Source organism: Trichoderma aggressivum (assembly GCF_033847375.1).
Source record: "Trichoderma aggressivum f. europaeum strain CBS 100526 chromosome Unknown scaffold_011, whole genome shotgun sequence".
In the NCBI taxonomy this organism is placed as follows: domain Eukaryota; kingdom Fungi; phylum Ascomycota; class Sordariomycetes; order Hypocreales; family Hypocreaceae; genus Trichoderma; species Trichoderma aggressivum.
In genome coordinates, this window is record NW_026946377.1 from 353,904 (window position 1) to 374,028 (window position 20,125).

The window sequence follows — 20,125 nt, forward strand, 5'->3', positions numbered from 1 at the left end:
AAACCCTCCTCTGGCCTGGCCCCCCCGGGCGATAGCCGCCCTCCAACTGCCACGTGAGAATGCTGCAGAATTCTTTTCTTCTTATTGCCTACCCGGTCCAGCAAGCCGAGTGGCTCAAGAATCAAGTCTCATGCATAATCGTCCAGCCATCCTTGCGCGTAGAGGCCAATCACGACCCCTGCCAAGACGAATCTGTACGCTCCTTTGGGTCTGCAACATCTTCCAGAACGGGGTTGGTGACGGTCAAACACACTGTAGTACAGACTAGGTCTGAAGAGTCGACGAGGTTGACCACCAACACGTTCCGCTTGAGCGGCGGACTCGCCCTAGCAAAATGTGAACACGCCTTAAACATGGCCATCGCCATCCTCAACAGTGCCAGCAGCCATCAAGAGGCAAAGATGCTGCCAAGGGGGCCGATTAGAGCAACGCCACCAAAGACTATGAGCAAGTGGCGGGAAGCCGGTTGCTTGTCAATCTGCAAAATCTCTGCCAGCCCATGGCTTGGGAAGCCTTTCACAAGGGAGGCCCCCCAGCCCAATGGCTTGGTAGCAACTCCGTCCTCTGGCGACGAGGCAGTGGAGCAGTTGATCCAAGCGCTGCTCCCGTTGCTTGATCCCTCCGCTAGGACGATGCAGAATGCCAAAGGAAGCACCGACTTGTGCTGTTTGGGCCGCTGTCAGACGGTAGTATGAGCCAGGTCGGCCGAAGTTCTGCTGCCGGCTCGACACCCATTTCTCTGGAACCAAATGAATGCCCTCTCCGCCCACCTCTAGGATAGGATGCCGACCAGGATACACGGGAAACGGGTCCCAAGCACCCCTGGATACGTGCTGTTTCAAGCCGAAGGCGCCAGATTAGCTTTTGCAGGCTACATGATTCAAGACTTTGCTCACCACCAGGCTTCACAAGGCTTAGCCCAAGGACATGCTACACCTACGAGTACCCACGCTCATATTGGATGCTGGGAATAACATGGGCACTGGATACCGGATTGCAAGCCATCAACGGGGCACACATTTGTCCGTACAGTAAATGGGAAATAGATTCTACTCACCAACTGTAGTACAGCACCGGCATCTAATAGGTATACACTACCTTGCCTATTCTTTTTTTTTCTCCGAGAACCCACATACTATTTAGGGTTTGCGGTGTGCTCCATATTGCCATTGCCTTCCTAATAATCTACGAACTTGCTGAACCTGTACCCGTTCTGCTCCATCCCTCCTCGTACTTTGTACGGCTTGGTGCCTTTCAACTTATTAAACCCCGGCACCCGCTTACTCTCTTTTCTTTAAGCCGTCCTCTCAGTCTCCTCGTCATCGGCAGAGGAACAACGCTCTTGTTCTTCTTCGTGAAGACTCGAGGCTGCTTGTTTTTCTTGTTCTCTTTTATCCCTTCACCCTTCGTTTCTCACAACGTTGACGCCAGCAGGCTTGCCTTTCTTCTGAGCCTTCCTTCCTCTTCCGATCCCTCTTCCCTCTTCCTGTTCCTTCCTCTGATTCCCACCTGTTCTGGACTTCGGAAGTCAGCTGCCTTCCGATTGCCACATCAACTTGGGGGTTCTTTCCTTTTCTCGTGATCGATATGCGACGACGACTCCAACAACTAGAACAAAAGCACAACTTCCGTTGATCGTTTCTACTCATCAGATTCATCATCAGACTCATCATCAGACTCATCATCAGACTCAAGGCATAACCTCATCCCCTCCTTCAGCCATGCCGTCAGGGGAGCTGCCGATCGATGGCCAGTCCCTTGGCCCTTTGACGCCATCCCTTCGCAGCGGCCTTTTGGCCATCACCGTGCTATCATGCATTTCCTTTTTTGCCGCAGCCACTCTCTTCGTCTATTTGACATACAAGATTGTCTCCTGGCAGCTCTTTGTCCGGCGTGAAAACGAGAAACGCTTTCGGGAAACTCATCAGGATCAGGGTGACCATGATCTGCCTCGCCAGCCAAACCTGCACCAAGGAGCCCATCACGAGGCATCTTCCTCGCAGCATGCTGTTGATTTTACGCTTGGTATCGATGGTGTCTTTGCCTCCCGCCCACGCCCGTCCAATGATGCTTCCGTTCAGGGCGATGCCAAGTTCCCGCAACAAGACCCAGGCCCGCCTATCCGACCGATGAAGGGTTCGCCCAACCAGTTCCTCATCCTCATCTACAACCTTCTCGTTGCCGATTTGCATCAGTCGATTGCCTTTGCCCTCAACTCGACATGGATCAACCGAAACGCCGTCCTGGTGGACACGAAAACGTGCTGGGCTCAGGGCTTCTTTGTCTCCACGGGAGATTTGTCCTCGAGCATGTTCATCACTCTCATTGCCGTGCACACCTTCTTTTCCGTGGTCAAGGGCTATCGGCCGTCACAGAGGATATTGTACATGTCCATTGGCCTTGTGTGGCTGTTTGTGTATTTCATCTCGACGCTGCCAATCGCCATTACGAACAACGGCAGCGAGCATGGCGGCTTCTTTGTTCGAGCTGGTGCCTGGGTACGTTTTTCACAAGCAAATCTACTTCATCTTGCTTCACCTCGTCCCTCCCCCCTCTCTCCCCCTCTTACTAATTACCCAATGTCTGTGATTGCTAACATGATCATGTGCTCCTAGTGCTGGATAAACGCCGAGTATGAGAATCTCCGTCTGTTCACCCACTATCTCTGGATTTTCCTGGCCCTTGGCATCACTTCCGGCCTCTACATTGCAATCTACTACTCTCTTCGTCAGCAAGCTCGTCGTCGCCGAGCTGCCAACCCGGACAGCGCATCGGATCCTGGCTTTGCGGGTGATCACAATCCGGCGTTTCTCATCTATCCCATCATCTATGTCAGCTGTACGCTACCGCTGGCTACGGAACGTGTGGCATCCATGTCTGGGGCTAATATCCCACTGGGGCTCTTCTGTTTTGCTGGTGCGCTCATCTCTCTCAACGGCTTTTTCGACTGCCTCTTGTTTGGCACAACTCGACACTCCATCATCTTCGCCTCTAAGTACGACATTGATGTGGCGGACACGGGTGTAAAGACAATTGCCTTTTTACAAACCCCGAAGTCTCGACGTTACGGCAACATGGTTTGGATCCAGGGTGGCGAAGGTTCCAGGCGAAAGATGGAACCGAAGACTACTGGTGGATGGTGGTCGTGGCAGCGCCTGGCCGGACGCTCTAGCAGCATGAGGCAGGAGAAGCGAAGACGGCCGCGAGGATCCAGCCAGGAGTCGTTGCGAGGCCCTGGCATCCAGATGGATCTGGTCACGACTGTTGTGGTGGAAGTGGAAGACGACAAGGAACGAGATATTCGATTCCCCGATCCCGCCGCCAGCGCCAGTCCCTCGGTCAACAGCACGGATAGGGACGCAATCAGCGCAAGAAATATGTGAAGAAAGGAAGACGATGATGAATGACTTTTTTATCCACTGTTATAAGATACCTATTTATGTACGACGCATCTTTGGCGGCTCGAATTTGCTATGAGCTTGTGGGAGCTATACCTTCAGGGGCGGTCTTAATGAGAAATGTAATATAGCAAGCACAGTTTTTTGGACGTTGCGGTTTACGTACTACAAGAAGAGACACCCATCTCCAAGAGCCTAGCTGCAAGCTCTGATGAAAATGCCTCGAGATGACAAGTGATACCTTATGCTATATGATGACGCTCTCAATATTTCACGCAGACTATCTGACCACCCGCAGTTTCGGAGTCGGACCGTTCGTGGGGGACTGCTGCCGCCGTCATGTTTTCAGCTGAGCAGAGCCTCAGAGCGAAGGAAGACGGTAATTGGCTCCAGTACGCTGTTGTTGCTAGCTAGCCCTTTGCGTACCTGCATGCATGAGCTGCTTCTTCGGATGCCCTGAGTGGAATCAAACGTGGGAAAAGGGCCCATCAAAGGTCCATCCATTACAGACGGCCCGCCTGCGTCCCATTCCGTTCAACCCACTGCCAGCATTACTCTTGTCCATTCGCCGTCTTTTATGGAGGAAAACGAAGGGGGCAGAATAGCTAGCCAACGGTGACGCGATTCGTGTGAGCCGCTGGAATGTGGAGAGGAAGAAGCGGTAGTTGAGCCGGACTAGCGGACACTCCGTTTGCTCCATGTATGTACTCGTACAAAGGGACAATTGCATAGCATTAATGTTGTGGATTCATCGGCGACCTCGTATGGGAAAGGCTTTTTGCGTATTCAAAGATTGGGATTGGCATCAGCTAGCCGGGCTTTTCGACCACAGAGAGCGAGGGAGAGACACGACTAGCAGTGACCCCGTCATCCCGTTAGCATATCATTCTGAAAACGGCGTAGTATTGCAATCATCAAAAAAGGTCTGAAACACTCTTAATAGCGGATCTTTGGCCAGTAAAATCCGTTTAGCCACCCTCCGTATTCTGGAAGAAAGGGGACCGGGGGATTCTATCATGAGGCTAGCTGCGTTGAACCAAGACAGCTTCTCCGTTTTGGGGCTGTCAGCCCGCCTCGGGTTGGAGGCCTAGACCGCTGCGGGGAGCAAGTTGCGAATGGTCTGGCGGTCTTTGTTCATACCAAGTCGTTGCTAAGAGCGCAGTAGCAAGGAGCTAGCTGCGGTAGTCGGGTTTGGACCGAATGATTTTCAGCTGCTTTGCCTCGGGACCACCTTGACCGAGAAAGACGTGGTCTTCGCGGGGCTCCAATAGTCTAGAAGTTTACTTGCACGAGCAGTCTCGCCCATGTTGAAGAGGTTGATAAAAACGTGAGAAATGGAGCTGTCGAAGCTTGGCGGATGGGAAAAGTAATACGCAGCTGTTGCGCTGAAATGATCATCTGACGGCGGCTTAGATGGGAGCAGGGGAGGCAAGGTGAGCTGCCAAACTATTGATCTAGAATGCTACTTTACGATTAGTCGTGTATCTGTATTGGTAAAGGATTCGACGTTGCCTCTCTGAGTTCTTCATTTGCTGAATCCCTGGAGCTGAGTCTAGGTTGATGCGAATTTTCGTGGCGGCTGCTATACGCCTCTTGTTAGAGGATCATCCGCTACTTTTTCATCAGTCTCAAAGACGTGTGGATGGTCCAAAACGAATAGAAAAAGTTACAGTAGAAAGGGAGGGTTGGGAAAAGAAGCGAGGCGGAGAAAGAAGAGGTGCAGCAAAAGAGACGCTGTAGTGCCTTCGTGTGCGCCTTTGCAAATCGTCAGGCCTAGGTTCACTACATGACAAAGCATCCTGGTTACCAGGAATAGATGGATCTCCCGGAGGTATCAAATGTAATGATAAATTCCGCTATTGCCCATAGGCTACCTCCTCGCGAGTATAAATGAATACCAAATCCCGCCCCTAGCAAGCTAATGTTATTTTGCAATGCTTTGGAATAACTACACATCTCACAAAGGTAACAAAAGTGTTATTTTTGTCGCAGCGCGGTGTGCTAAATGAGAATCTGGTTTTAATGTATTAATCCCGTCATCGGGAGACCCGGCAACCTTTGAAACTCGTGGCAAAAAGAAGACTAAGGAATCACAGAAGCGTCTTTGTAAATAGAAGCCAAAGAAGCAGTTGACGTTCAAGTCGCTGTCCAGCGCCTTAATAATATGGAGTCCAAGCCTCGATGACTGATTGTGGGGTTGTCGCCGGTTGACTCAGATCCGGTATGATTCCAACCTTGTCATGGAGGGGCAACTTCAACTTTTTTTCATGCTCGCATTCTCGTGTTGCTCGAGATAAATAATCGCACAAACTCTCCTTTGCGTCTCCTCTCTGTTCGCCTTTCAGAAACAACAACGTCTTGATATACGGTTGAAGATACCCACGAGCAAACACAGCGGCATTCGCACAATGGCCCAAAACCAGGCGGACGAGCTCTTGCGACGGCCGTTGTATGGTAAGTACAAATATCCAGTCGCATCACTGATTTAGTCATCACCCCACCAACTTGATACATTATGCTCGAGGCATGGGACGCGCTTCTTGTCTTTTCATCCGGCCTCAGCCTTGAAACTAGCTGACGCCTTGAGCTCGTGTTAGTTTACGATCTTCCGCCGGAAAGCCTCGTGGGCTTGACGCTGAAGCCGGACGCAGACGCCATTGCCGTCGCCGAAACTACAACCACAACACCCCCCAGCCAGGCCTCAGACGCGTCTTCCGATAGCTTTGTCGGCTCTCAAGCGTGTTCTCTCTGCAAACTCTCCTTTCCTACCGTACTAGACCAACGAAGCCATATCAAGTCCGATTTCCACAACTACAACCTCAAGCAGAAGCTGCGGGGACAGAGCCTCGTCTCGGAAGCCGAGTTTGAAAAGCTGATAGAGACTTTGGACGAGTCACTCTCTGGGTCAGACTCGGACGATTCGGAAGAGGACGAGGATGAAGGGCGCCAGGAATCTACGCTGACGGCGCTGCTCAAGAAACAAGCAAGGCTGACGGAGAAGCGAAATGGTGGCAGAGACAACAATGAGGACGGCGACGACGAAATCGGAGGGCGCCCGGGCAAAGGCAAGCCGCCACTGATATGGTTCAGTTCGCCATTGCTCCCGGAGAATACATACTTTGGCATTTATCGAGCTATATTCACCGACAAAGAGCAAGGCCAGCTTGATTTGGTCGATGTTATCAGGACGAAGCAGCTCGAGCCTATAGCAATGCCGAAGCCTGCCAAAGACGGAACACCGCCGCCCATCGCGTACAAAGGGCCTCATTTCTTCCTCTGCATGATTGGAGGCGGTCATTTTGCCGCCATGGTCGTCTCCTTGGCGCCGAGATCAGCAAAATCCGGCAGCACCACGATGAATCGAGAGGCCACAGTTCTCGCGCACAAGACCTTTCATAGATATACGACACGTCGGAAACAAGGTGGTTCCCAATCAGCCAACGACAATGCCAAGGGCAAAGCACACTCTGTCGGTTCATCTTTGCGTCGCTACAACGAAACTGCCCTGGTAGAGGACGTTCGTGCTCTTCTTCAAGATTGGAAGGGACTTTTGGAAACTTCCGAGCTGCTGTTCATCAGGGCGACAGGAACGACAAATAGAAGGACCTTGTTTGGGCCATATGAGGGACAAGTTCTCCAGGCCAACGACGCTCGTATAAGAGGATTCCCATTCAGTACCAGGAGAGCCACTCAGAACGAGCTAATGCGATCATTTATCGAGCTGACTCGGCTCAAAGTGCGAGAGATCGTCCCACTCAAGCCTGGGTCCGACAAGGTAAACTTGACACAAAACAAGTCTGTCACAACCGCCAAGCCTGCAAAACCAACTCCATCAGAAGAAGAGGAAACGGCAATTCTTCATACATCCCAGTTACAGGCCTTTGTGCGACGGTCCAAGTTACCCGCACTCCTATCATATCTCACAAAGAATGAGCTTAGCTCAGACTTTGAATTCTATCCTCCCGAACAAAACTACCATACCCCCCGCCTCCTACATTACGCCGCTGCACAAAACTCTGCGCCATTGGTGCTGGGGATTCTTACACGAGCCGGCGCGAACCCACTGCTTAAGAACATGGAGGGAAAGACGGCTTTTGAGCTTGCTGGAGATCGTCCTACGCGCGATGCCTTTCGAGTAGCACGCTCCGAACTTGGCGATGCCAAATGGGATTGGGACATAGGCAAGGTCCCTCCAGCCATGACCAAGGACGAAGCAGATCGCCGTGACGAGAGAGAAAAGCAAGAGGCCGAGAAGAAGGAGGCAGACAGGAGAAAGGCTGAGGAGGAGAGACTCCGTGCCGAAGGGCCAAAAGTGCCAGACCAGAAAGCGAAAAAGGGAAGCAATGTGGCTTCTATGATTGCAAAGACGCCGCAGGAGCGCAGAGAGGAGGAAGCGAGAGGACTGACACCCGAGATGAAGATGAGGCTGGAACGAGAAAGAAGGGCGCGAGCGGCAGAAGAGAGAATCAAGAGATTGCAAGGAGGTAGTTAAATAGATGTTTATTTCATAGTGGCCCAAGGGTGCCATGGGACATTGGGAATTGTATAGATATTGGCAAGATATAAGAAGCACATCCTGGGACCAATCTGCACTACTTTGATGTAAACTATCTACGGCTGGAATAAGTGAGTTGGCATATCTACTTCATGGAGGCTATTCACGAAGCTTGATATCTGCGCATGAAGTCAACAACTGTTAACATATTATCCAATACGTATTCGGCACCCCAGAGACTGCACGAGGTTCAAGAGTAAACCATTGCCTGATACAAGGTGGGCGGCCTCTACAAGTTATGGGAAGGAACTCTACGGTAGATGGACACTAAACAATGCCCAACATGGAGGAAATTCTAACAATAATGGCAGGAAGATGTCATAGTTATCTCCTCTTCGCTTATGGCGTGATGCTAAACGAGTGGCAGTCACTACTGGCAATGACCTGATACCAAGAAACGGCAGCTGCAGGAGCACCACAACCACTGTCGAGAAGTTCCCCCCTCCCACAACTCTTATTTTCCTGCACATATTTTCCTACAATTTCTTTTCTTCATAAAATTGATCAATCACCCAATTCCTTCCAATTATCCACTTTGACTCAAGATTGGCCGTCTTTCAGACCATCTCCTTGTGTTGACAATTGTCGAAGAAGGAAACTTGCTAACTGTCTCGTTCTGTTTGTACAAAGTTTTTCTCATTTCCACTCTATCTTTTCTGTTGTTTCAAGTTTTTTTCCTTCTTTCTATGCATCTTCCACTTTTCCTTTCCTTCTCTTGTCAATATCCTAGGGCTCTCCCTTGGACCTTCTCTTGCCCCCCATGCTCTGGGTTCGCTTTCTCTTCGTTGCTGGTAGTGGTTGACGCTTCTTCGGCTTGACAAGTCTTTGATAGTGCTATTGTCATTGTTTTTCTCCTGGTGGGCCTTGTGATTGCCCGGAAGCCTCTCATCTCAAGGCACCCCTCTGCTTCCATTCTGCTCCAGCACCTTCCATACACTGCCAAACGCAGCATCATATTTCCAATCATGTCTTGCCGGCGCCGTCCAATCTCCTTTCAGATTCTCAAAGTCAATGCCTTGTTGACTGAGATAAGCTTGTTGCTTGAAAAGGAATTCTCGCTCCCCCCCCCCCCCCCCCCCCTTCTCCTGGCGCACTTGAGCGTTCTTTTCTATCTGCTCGCTTATTTCCTACTCTATGCGCTTTGGTGTTTTTTCTATCTACCTACCCATCCCGTCTTCTTCTTCCTCGTCTTCTTCTTTCTCATCCCCTATTCATTCTCCTTGTCCCACAATGCGTCAGATACAATCCCTAACGTCATCTCTTCGACTAGTCTCTCGCAGCCTAGAAGAAGTGTGGTGGCTCAAATCGATCGATCGGCCGGCCGAGAGTATAATGAAAAATATATAATACATAATGGGGTGCTTTGGGTTGGTGATGTCGAAGACACGGAGAAGGGGACTGAAGCGAGCCACGACACACTACACTTCTTCCTCTCGCAAACCAAGACCGTCGAAGAACAAGTCCATTCTGAGAACACACTGCCTCTCGCGATGCTCAAGATTGCACTGAGAACGACCGAGCGACTCAACGATTTGGGCGTGAGAAAAGAAGCGAACAAGACATCTTGTTATTCGAAAGCCAATTCGAACCACCGAAAGCCTGCACACACAAGCGAGACGGACGTTCTGTAGATCGATCGTATACGGCCGAGTGTATAAGAAAAATAATACAATACCCATATACATATAATGGGTTTTGTGGGGTTCGCATTGGTGCAAAAGAAGTTGCAAAGAACTATGTGCTTTTCGACAAGCAATTCAGAACGTCCATGTCATCTGTGAGAAGATCGAACAACCAAACAGCAAACGATCGCATACGGTCGAAAAAGCAAAACGATCGCATACGGCCGAGTGTACAAGAAAAATGATTATATAAATTAGGATTTTGTGGGCAAAAGAAGTTGCCAAGATCTATATGCTTTCTCGACAAGCAATTCAGAACGTCCACGTCATTTGCGCAAAGATTGAACGACCGAAAGAGCAAACGATCGCATACGGCCGAGTGTACAAGAAAAACAATACTATATATACATATTGGGGTTTATTGGTGCAAAGGAAGTTGCAAAGAACTATATGCTTTTTCGACAAGCTCTTCAGAAAGTCTACCTCGTCTTCGCGAAGATCGAACGACCGAAAGAGCAAACGATCGTATGCGGCCGAGTGTACAAAGGGAAAAATCACTATGTATACTAGGGTTTAAGGCGCAGCAATCGAAGTGACATACGAAGATTCGTGGTCTTTATCCGACAAGAAACACAGCCGACGTCAAAACACGTTGCTGAACGAGCTTGAAGTTGTTCAGATGCCAGAGGCTCATCTATTTGCGCGATGGTTCAGACAACCTGTAAGTGAACGCCTTTCCCTTTCAAATATCATTTTCATACTAGTGTACGAATAGTGAACTACACGTCCGAGGTCAATTTCATGCATGCAGTGTCTGATCCTAGGAGGCAATCTATTGGCTGTTTGCTTTCTCGGCTATGCAGTCCATATCACATTTCGTCACGCCCCGTGGCTTTCATGCTCGCTCATACAACCTGGTGAAAACGAGGACCGTCCGTCAGTTTTAATTTTCAAATGGTAAGCAATCTTCCCCGCTATCTGTGCGTAAAAGCTGAGTCTCGGATAGCAGAGGTCAGCACATCGACTCACTCTCCCATCTTTCTTTGCTCATCTTTCTCTTGCGGAGCCAAACGGATTGCTCCTCAAGAGTGGCCTCCAATAATCACATATAGTGAGTAGCTTGCGTCCATTGATTTCACAATGGAGAGTGCTGACCGCCTGAAGAAGCCATCCTGATTCTCGCTACAGGCGTAGGAACCTCGAAGCAACCACCATTCCGCCATTGTTCAATTAGACACATGAATGGCTATGCGATGGCAAACAGCCATCCTCTTTGGCCAAGTTTTCCGACTAGTTGTGCCCCCCGCAAATAGCAGATTTGCAACCTGGGGGTATTCCTCTAACCGGTCTCAATTCACCAATCTTCAACTTCACATTCCAGCCTTTCTATCCCTTGATTATAGAGTCTCGGCTTTTGCATTTCATAATGCAGGCAATCCAAGTCTCAATGTTACTTCGGCACTGAATATACTGTTCAGCTGATGGTGGCCTCCGTGCCATCGGGCCGATGGGCAAGGAGCGAATGGGTGTCAACCTCTCTACAGTTCACCTACACACATTAGTGAACATTGGGTGATTGTGATGCAAGCTCCAGCCAAATCAAAAGAGCACACCTTCGGTTTAAGGCCAAGGCCCTGTTTTTCGATCAGGCTTATTTGACAGTGTCGAGCCGATACAACATAAAGATGATGCATATACACTATACTGATGCAGCAACTGTTCTCAGTCCGAGAATTGGCCGGGTTCTCTGCATCATCATGCGATCGATTAGACTCAATGCTGATATGCACCCCGCAGAGCTAGAGCAAGTTTCCATCACGAGTTTATCCTATTAAGGTATGTGGTATTCTCCGACTTGCAGCGGAATGGAGCATATATCCGTCGCCAATTTTGGCCTCCACGGTAGCCGAACGATGCTGTCGGATTGCAAGATGACTGACTGCTGCAAGTATATATAGACGCAGCTTTTCAACTGGCAGAACGGAAAAGGCATGATGTTCTGCTTCTAAGTCGAAACTCCCATCAAAACGTAGCATCTCTCAGTCAACAATGAGGTCGACCGGCATGCTAGCCACCATTTCGGTGATCTTGTCCAACGCTCTAGGCTTCGTCGCCGCACAAGGCTCAAGGCCAGTGTTTGCTCATTTCATGGTATAGTCCGCCCCATCGCTTGAGACGTCTGAATGAAAACAATTCACTAATAATAGACCATTTAGGTGGGAATTGTTGAGAAGTTCACAGTCCAAGATTGGTTAAATGAGATCCAGCAAGCCCAAGCCATCGGCATTGATGGATTTGCCCTAAACTGTGCTCCTCCTTGGGTCGATAGCTATACGCCAAAGCAGCTTGACAATGCATACACGGCCGCACAGCAGCTCAACTTCAAAATGTTCATTTCCTTTGACTTTGCGTACTGGTCAAACGGCGACACGGGCAACATCACAAGCTTCGTGGGCAAATACGCTGCCCATCCGGCCCAGGCTATATTCAACGGAGGCGCACTCGTCAGCACCTTTGTTGGAGATAGTTTCAACTGGAACCCTGTGAAAAGTGCACTGGGCGGCCAAAAATTGACAGTGATTCCCAACATGCAGGACCCTGCCTCAGCTGGAAGCGTCAGCGCCCAGTTTGGCATCGACGGGGCATTCTCGTGGTATGCTTGGCCAACGGACGGCGGCAACAGCGTCATTGAAGGGCCCATGACAACCGTGTGGGATCAGAGGTACATACAAGGTCTCGGTGGTCGGCCATACATGGCCCGTAAGTCTTTCCAAATGATCCTTAAACACCAAGGTCGGGTCTAATACTATTACTGAGGTAGCGGTCTCGCCATGGTTTTCAACCCATTTCAATACTAAGAACTGGGTCTTTATCTGTGAAGAGCAACCAGTACGCCGATGGCAACAGATCCTCGACATGAAACCATCTCTGGTTGAAATCATTACGTGGAATGGTCAGTATACTTGTCTCCTCAGCAAAAATGGAAGGGGGTGCTTTTCTGGATATGCTAACCAGTGAATATCTGCCATCACAGACTTTGGTGAAAGCCACTATATTTCGTAAGCGAAACAGTCTCCTTGCCTTCATGTTCCGAAGCGGATTTTCTAACCGGATTACGTTCCGTACAGCGGCTCAGAGCCCAACCACAGCGATGACGGGTCCTCCCAATGGGCCAATGGCTTCCCCCACGATGGCTGGCGTGATATATACAGGCCGTACATTGCTGCCTACAAGGCCGGCGCGTCTTCTCCTACGGTGAATACGGATGAAATTGTTTACTGGTATCGCCCGGTTCCTCATGCTGCCCGATGCACCAACGATCCGTTGGGCATCCCTCGAGGTGCTGAGTTGATGGACGATCTGGTCTTCGTGAGCACGTTGCTCACGCAGCCTGCACAGCTGACCGTCACAAGTGGAAACGTGGCTCCCGTTACCGTAAACGCTGACGCCGGGGTTCACGTTTTCAACTTTACCATGGGCGTTGGCAAGCAATCCTTCTCCGTCTCCCGCGGCGGCAGGCAGATTCTAGGCGGCCAAAGCGCAAAGGACATCGTCAGCTCGTGCCAGACGTACAACTTTAACGCATATGTGGGCAAGTTCTAGGCCAAGCGGACCAAGGACACATATGCTGCCAAATAGCCACACAAAGCGAGAGGATGATCAAATTTCCCTGCCGCTTTATTGATTGATTTATTGAATTTCGCCTCCAAACACTGAAGGCAACCGCCATCGGTGACCATCCAACCAGTGACAAGAAAAAGAAAGCACCGTCGCCTGCAAGCTCATGATGTTACGAGACGGCGCGAATAGTACGTGCTAAAACAAGCCAAGGGTGCAGCCAGGCTAAGGCATGAAATGTCTCGCACGGTGAGGCAGAGGCCAGGCGTCTGGCTCTACTGTAACTATTGAGCCACCTGTGTTGTGCGTCCATCCACCCCGGATGCAATCACAGATGTGAATTCTGATTGAAATCCTTGTGTCGTCAAAAACGTGGCAGCCCTCCAACTATTTTCGCTAGCCTTCTCTGCTTCTTTGTCACCAGGCTTCCGCATTGGTGCTGCGGCTGATAGATGACCATCACATCCCTCAAGATTCAACTCCGAGATAGTTTTAAAGACACTTGAGAGGTCCCTTGCAGGGGAGCCAATAGGCACATCATCCAAGAGGGGCTTCGGGCGGAGTTGGCTCCGTTCAAAGTGGCCCAAAAGCCACCCAGATCATCATGTCCGCCATCAGGGTAGACGGAAGAAGACCCCGATTTCTCTCGCTTGCCTAATCTGGAGCACCGGGGATGGAATAGCATCTTCTTTCTTCTCTTTTTTTTTCACCATCTTCCAACTCTCCATATCAAGCCGATGGCATCCCCCCGTCCTTCTTCTCGACACGAACATGTCCTCTGGCACAGCGGACTCTTTGCCCCGGAACTTTAGAATCATCCCTGCACTCACCCTTTTATGCCCTTGACAATGCAAGATACCGCCTCGCCACCGGCCAAATATCGCCGGGTCTCCTCGGAGCGTGCAGATTCATTCGACGATGTGCCATCCTTGATCGAAAACGAGAGCGCATCTGCGCCGACGTCCGCTACTTCGCCTACACACACGCCTACTTCCATGTCTCTATATGCGCCTCCTCCATTACCTGCGCCCTCTGCGCCCATCTACTACACCAAGACGGGGCGGCGGCCGGTGAAGAAAGCCGTCAGTGTTGCCTGCGAATCTTGCCGGAGGCGCAAAATTAAGGTATTGTTTTGGCCCCCGCCTGTAGAGAATTGCTTGGACTTCAAGCTTACGAGGACAACTTTGCCAAAAGTGCAATGGGAACCGGCCGAAATGCGCAGGTTGCCAGTCGCGCGAGGTCGAGTGCAACTACGACTCGGTCTATCGTGAGGAGACAAACACGGCCGTGCTGAAGCGCAAGTATCGAGAGGAAAACAAAAAATCAACTACGTTTGAAGAGCTGTTCAATGCCCTTCAGAACTGTTCGGAGAAGGATGCAATGACCATGTTCAGCCTGGTACGCCAGGGTGTTGATCCTGTGACCCTCTTGAGGCAGATCAGGGAGGGTGATCTTCTGCTGCAGCTTTCTGTCGTCCCGGAGACTCGGAGGCGCTACCAGTTTCCCTATCTTGCCTCCATGCCAGCCCACCTTCAAACTCCGGATAACCCATATCTCAAGTCGCTGCTGTATGAAACTGCCTTCCACGGAGTTGGGCAAGAGGACCCCCACGGGAGCACACAGTCGGGACAAGCGCAACACAACCAGTACCTGAATATCTATCTGCAGCCGTACCATGCTGCTGAACTCTTGGACCCTCTGATTGACCACCTCAAGCCCTCTGAGTGGACACTGGTAGACACAGACGACCACTTCATGCGGACGCTCATACGAGCTTACATTCTCCACGAGTATCCGACCTTTCCCATATTCCACAAGGACATATTTTTCCAGGCCATGATTGACCATGACTTGCGGTTTTGCACGCCAGTGCTCGTCAATGCCTTGCTAGCAGAAGCATGCGTAAGTGTAGATGATCCAGTCCAAGTCGTCTAGACTCGAGTAAACAAGATAGATACGTGTACACTGACCCCGGGATTCAAGCACTCCCTCATGGGTATACCCAATCGCAACCAGTTCTGGGTCCCCCACAGTCTCAGATATCGCTTTCTAGCAGAGGCGAAGCGCTTATGGGAGCTGGAAAGCCACAAGGTGGACTTGGTCACCGTGCAAACTGCCACGCTCTTGAATCTCATCTATAGCCACAACGGCATGGACAAGGTCGGTCAGCCGTACCTGGTGCACGCTCTCAGAGTCGCTCAGCAGTTGGATCTGTTTGGAGATCATGCGAACGAGAAGAATGACAGAATGGTTCATGCTCGCGTCTTTACAGCCTGGGCTCTCTTCAACTGGCAGTGGTAAGTGGATTCTTGTCACACTCCTCCTCTTGGTGGCCTGTCCCATTCGCCGCGTTTATCTCGTCTCCTTCCGCTAATCTGTTGATCCACCTCATGATAGCATACAATCTTACTACTATTATCGAGCTCCTTTGATTCCTGATCCGCCGGCCAAGCCGCTGCCCAGTCCAGATGAGCATCCGTTCTGGTACGGAGATTTCAAGCTGAGATATCCACTGAGCTCAACATTGGTTCCTGCACAGTATGGGCATTACTTTAAAGCAGTTTCCGGTCTGCGCGCAATCATCCACGATATGGCTGCAATCAGCTATAGCCAGGAGGAAAATAACACGGTATCTCCCAGCCGGATCTGGTCCATTTTCTCGAGATTGGAGAAATGGTACCTGGGGCTGCCCGCTGCTCTCTCTCCTCGCAATATCGTCTTCCCATGGCAGCTCAAAGTGCAGTACGTTTTTCCTCGGCCGTTTCCCCTGTGGCTGTCTCCTCTCCCACATTTTGGTAGAAATGCGATCGTGACATCGTGACAGAGGACTGACAAGGCGATTCTATAATAGCATGGAGCTTTACTTGGCCACCATCCTCTTCTCCACCAAGCAAGCCGGTGTTTCGGAAGCCTCAACCATCATGAAAGAAACTGCCCAAAAGACTGCTGCCCATGCAGCCGCTCGCCTCGAGACTGTTGGTCGCCTCTACTTTATCAGGCACAGCTTTGAATATTGCGATCCCTTCTTGACCATTCATCTATCGTTTATAGCCGGCGGGGCAATGGACAGCCTCAAAATGACTCCTGCCGACGACGTAGAGACTATCAAGTCTCTAAGATCGACAATCATTTTGAGCCTGAAAGGACTATACGATCAAGGCCAACACATCCACCTCACCTCGGTCATCTACCGGCTGCTGAGGGATCGACTGGCGCCCCGCGATCTAGCGATCCTCCAGAACTACGTGGTTTGGGATCCTCTCACTCCCGAAGAGCCGTTATTGGTCGAATACGCCCAATCCCATTATCCTCTCACAATGGGAAACAAAGATGAAGATCCAACTTCTGTGCGGCTTGAAAACTTGGTCAAGGAATATGAGCAGCTGTCGACAGAGGACACTGTATGATTTTGACTGCAATTCTTCCGAGAGAGCTGAGTAGAATCTCGGCCGACTTGGCTTGGTATGCCGAACCAGCAAGTCATTTTGCTGTCTTTATTTGCAGATGATTGGTGATTTGAAAATGAGCCAGAGGGCGTCGAGCTTGAAGCGACGCGCTCACCTTACTATTCCTCGTTGAAATGGCAATGAGTGGAACAATTGTCGCTGTCGGTCATTCAACTAGAGAAAAGACAACAGGAACGATGGTGGGTGGGGCATGTGTAAAATTGTCTCGTTGAACCGCACAGAGATGCCCCAAATAAGGAGAACAGAATGAGAAACAAAGAGAAACCCACGACACCATCACCATGCAAAAGGCAGGTCGAACACACACAAAAAGAGAAAAGAAAAGAAAAGAACAAAAAGACAAAGCATCACAAGTTCGCTGAACGCAGTGTCAAAATGCAACAAGTTTGACTCGACTTCCAGGGTAGGTTGACCAACAACTCGGAGCAAGCACAATACACACAGACACACGATGTGATCTGCGCTACAATACGAAACGAGGTACCGGTTTCTGGGTTACCGTTTCGTTTCTCTCTAAAACCTACATACCCTCTCTTTGGCCGTGGCAAGGGAGAGAGTAGGTAACGGGCGATGTTTCGATCCAGACAGTATGGCGCTACTCACGCTCGTGAACGTGTATGCAGAGAACCTGCCAGCTATAGTCCTCATCCTCATGTGGGCGTATGGACGCACCACACTCTTTTGGCAATGAACAGGACATCAGCGGGTCTGGGAAGGTTCTGACGGTCCCGGGCATTAGCATTCAGCCAAGATAACCCCCGGTCAGTTCAGATCGTACCTGGCTGTGCCACAAAAAGCAATGTCCTCAGATTCCGACGCCACGCGGAACAGGACAGTCATGCCCGGTACTCCGTACAAGCGTAAAGCAATGATACGACCACTACGGAGTATTACACACTTGCAATGCTCAAATGATATCCTCCGAACAGCAGAGGCACTAGCTCGGTGCGTATGACAGAATCCCTGTGGGGCCTAGTGTAGCAGCGCATGGATGGGGTCGAGCTTCGCCACCTCCGTTGGATCGGATAGCCGCTTCAGGTTATCCTCGTGGTGAAACAACGTCTTGGTCTGCCGAATCAACTTGCCCGTTGACGAGCGATTCGCGACTTGCGCCATACCGAGCGCCCGTGTGCTGTCCACGTAGTGAGATGCAGGCATATGTGAAGCAGTATCACACCACGCAATTTGCCTTGACTGGACGGCTTGTCAGCATTGCTCTTGAGTTCGTATTTGTAATGCAACGAGAAAAGCTGTACTCCGTGTTATTTACCAAGTCTCATCATATTCTCGTGCAGCAAAAGTCTTCAAATATACTAGGTACGTTGAGAATGAATGCTGCTTCTTTTACAGGCAGATAAGATAGGACATGTGAAGTTCATTTGAGCATTGAATGCTCCAATCACGGAAGTTCATCCTGGCTTGCCGGTCTGTGCGAGTGCACGGAGCAGCAATATTCCAGAGTAGGTATTTCGTACGGCACACCAACCTGTAAACGCAAAGCAGGTCCATCTTTGGTGGATGGACGGCTTGTGCGCAGAAAGAAGACTGACACGGAGAAAAGGCTGAAGGGGTCTCAGATTAGCATGGCATCCTAGTCCAAGCTTGGAGGAAGCCGGCGGTAGTAGTACTCGTAGTGACTGCTACTACTCTAGAGTGTATCCATACCAAATTTTATCCCCGCCGTCAATCGATAGCCAGGTAATAGTCGGTCGTCCAGTACCCAAACGGAATAGTAAAGAGGAACCATCAAGTAGCACGAAAAGACAGAGCTTCTCGTTTCCATGTTGGCTACCAGGGTCCCATGGCCTTCATGTTGTCGTGAATGTTGAAATCTCTCACCGTGTATAGGTAGGCACACGAAGTAATCTTAGGCCAGCTTTCTCAATCTCGATTGATTTTCAGAATTGAATGCGAGAGGAGCTCAGGATTAGTATTTCACAGAGCGAGAATATGCTACTGGCACTTGCTGGTGTACGAAAAAGTACTGACAGAGTCTCGGTTCTGCCATGAATGCGGGCCGCTATGGTGGGTTCACAAGCGACGATCTCGGAGAGAACCGACAATGGCAACTGTCGATCCGGAGCATGAATATTACTGCCAAAGAGAGAAAACATGATTGCTATGAGCTAGAGGGGCGTCAATGCAACGTTTGCGGCAGTAAAACATCCCACATATCCAAAGGCTAGAACTTACAGGAGTTTGGACATTGTTAACGGCTCCTCCTGAAAAGGACCTGGGTGCGCCTGGAAGTCGCCTCGGCGGTGTTGGGTCGCACTTCTCCGTACTCCGTAGCGACCAGGTGCCATTGCTAACAAGGAATCCATCGGAGAAGGATATAGGAGCAATTTAAAGGGATGTTGCTGAGGGTTAGCGGCGGTAGTGAACAGGGTAAACACTCACGACTAAAACGGAAACGCAGGCTTGGCATTGGCGGTATCCCTGAAGAGCGTGAAAATATTTGCAAATATCGACCAACATGGTGGATATGAACATGCAAACTCATGGTAAACTGGCGTCGTACCCAGTACCTGTTTAGTCATTGTCGATTAAGCGCAGCTGAATGTATTGGCTTGAAAAGGTGATCTCCCACCTTCTAGTCAAGATAGCTTGAGAGTATCCATCGACAGGAAGACGAATGCCCTGAACCTGAGTCAAGAACCTCCGAGCATGGCCAAGTGGTTGAGCTAAACGGATTGCAGTCATGGGAACTGGTCTTGAAAACCAGCTGGAACTCGGCATCATAGAGCAGGGAAAGAAGGAAATTATGCCACTAGTCTGGAGATAACGGCCGAATGACTTTAGGCAGTAGAAAGGGATACTACTCCTTTTCATTTTCCTCTTTTGGAGGGCTAGGTGACTGCTGCGTGGGTGGTTTTGATATATCAAAACGTGGACGCTGTCTTATCATCTATCACTCCTGTTAGTACGGAGCGCGGAGATTGTATATACGAATGGAGCAAGCATTTCAGGCAAGCAGGCCCATGAGAAAATGTGGCTCTGGGAGTTGACATGACAGAACAAGCATACCTAGAGTGGCTACACTTACGGAGCAATGGGGTGAGAAGAGGTTCAAGTGCTCGGCACCGAATATCCCGTGCTGCGAACCCAGTCATAGTGAGCCATGCAGTTGCTGCTTGTCAGTTGCACACTGTTGTTACCCGAGGTGCCGGGCATGGGTTGGGTGCCAAGTACCAGCGTGTTGGGCGCTGTAAATTGAAAGTTGTTCGCAGACAAGCTTGCAGTGTGGAAACGGGGCCACAAGACGTCGGTTCAGCGTCGCTTGGAGATTTTCGTCCGCCGACAGGCAGGGGGGACTCGCCTCTCCTGTGGCATGATTGATTCGACGGCAGGGTTTAGTAGCGGAGGCAGTGTTCATGGGGGAAAAAGGGGGGGGGGGGGGGGGGGGGGGGGGGGGGGGGGGGGGGGGGGGGGGGGGGGGGGGGGGGGGGGGGGGGGGGGGGGGGT

The 20,125-nt window shown here is 50.5% G+C and overlaps 5 protein-coding genes across 5 annotated transcripts; all 5 read left to right on the forward strand.

Annotated features, from left to right (window-relative positions):
* Nucleotides 1-1,721: 1,721 nt before the first annotated feature.
* On the forward strand, nucleotides 1,722-3,383 carry Triagg1_3753 (uncharacterized protein; the record flags this gene model as incomplete). Its single annotated transcript, XM_062898080.1, has 2 exons — nucleotides 1,722-2,498; nucleotides 2,616-3,383. The coding sequence occupies 2 exons, from the start codon at nucleotides 1,722-1,724 to the stop codon at nucleotides 3,381-3,383; spliced, it is 1,545 nt and encodes a 514-aa protein (XP_062757256.1).
* Nucleotides 3,384-5,806: 2,423 nt separating this feature from the next.
* Nucleotides 5,807-7,890, forward strand: Triagg1_3754 (uncharacterized protein; the record flags this gene model as incomplete). Its single annotated transcript, XM_062898081.1, has 2 exons — nucleotides 5,807-5,852; nucleotides 5,996-7,890. 2 exons carry the CDS (start codon nucleotides 5,807-5,809, stop codon nucleotides 7,888-7,890), a joined length of 1,941 nt encoding a protein of 646 aa, XP_062757257.1.
* Nucleotides 7,891-8,918: 1,028 nt separating this feature from the next.
* On the forward strand, nucleotides 8,919-9,584 carry Triagg1_3755 (uncharacterized protein; the record flags this gene model as incomplete). The annotated part of the gene is made up of 1 exon (XM_062898082.1): nucleotides 8,919-9,584. The coding sequence occupies one exon, from the start codon at nucleotides 8,919-8,921 to the stop codon at nucleotides 9,582-9,584; it is 666 nt and encodes a 221-aa protein (XP_062757258.1).
* A 2,040-nt stretch (nucleotides 9,585-11,624) lies between these two features.
* Nucleotides 11,625-13,178, forward strand: Triagg1_3756 (CAZyme family GH71; the record flags this gene model as incomplete). Its single annotated transcript, XM_062898083.1, has 5 exons — nucleotides 11,625-11,726; nucleotides 11,792-12,335; nucleotides 12,397-12,528; nucleotides 12,610-12,634; nucleotides 12,704-13,178. The coding sequence occupies 5 exons, from the start codon at nucleotides 11,625-11,627 to the stop codon at nucleotides 13,176-13,178; spliced, it is 1,278 nt and encodes a 425-aa protein (XP_062757259.1).
* An 863-nt stretch (nucleotides 13,179-14,041) lies between these two features.
* On the forward strand, nucleotides 14,042-16,600 carry Triagg1_3757 (transcriptional regulator family: Fungal Specific TF; the record flags this gene model as incomplete). The annotated part of the gene is made up of 5 exons (XM_062898084.1): nucleotides 14,042-14,317; nucleotides 14,388-15,095; nucleotides 15,177-15,490; nucleotides 15,591-15,935; nucleotides 16,045-16,600. The coding sequence occupies 5 exons, from the start codon at nucleotides 14,042-14,044 to the stop codon at nucleotides 16,598-16,600; spliced, it is 2,199 nt and encodes a 732-aa protein (XP_062757260.1).
* Nucleotides 16,601-20,125: the final 3,525 nt, after the last annotated feature.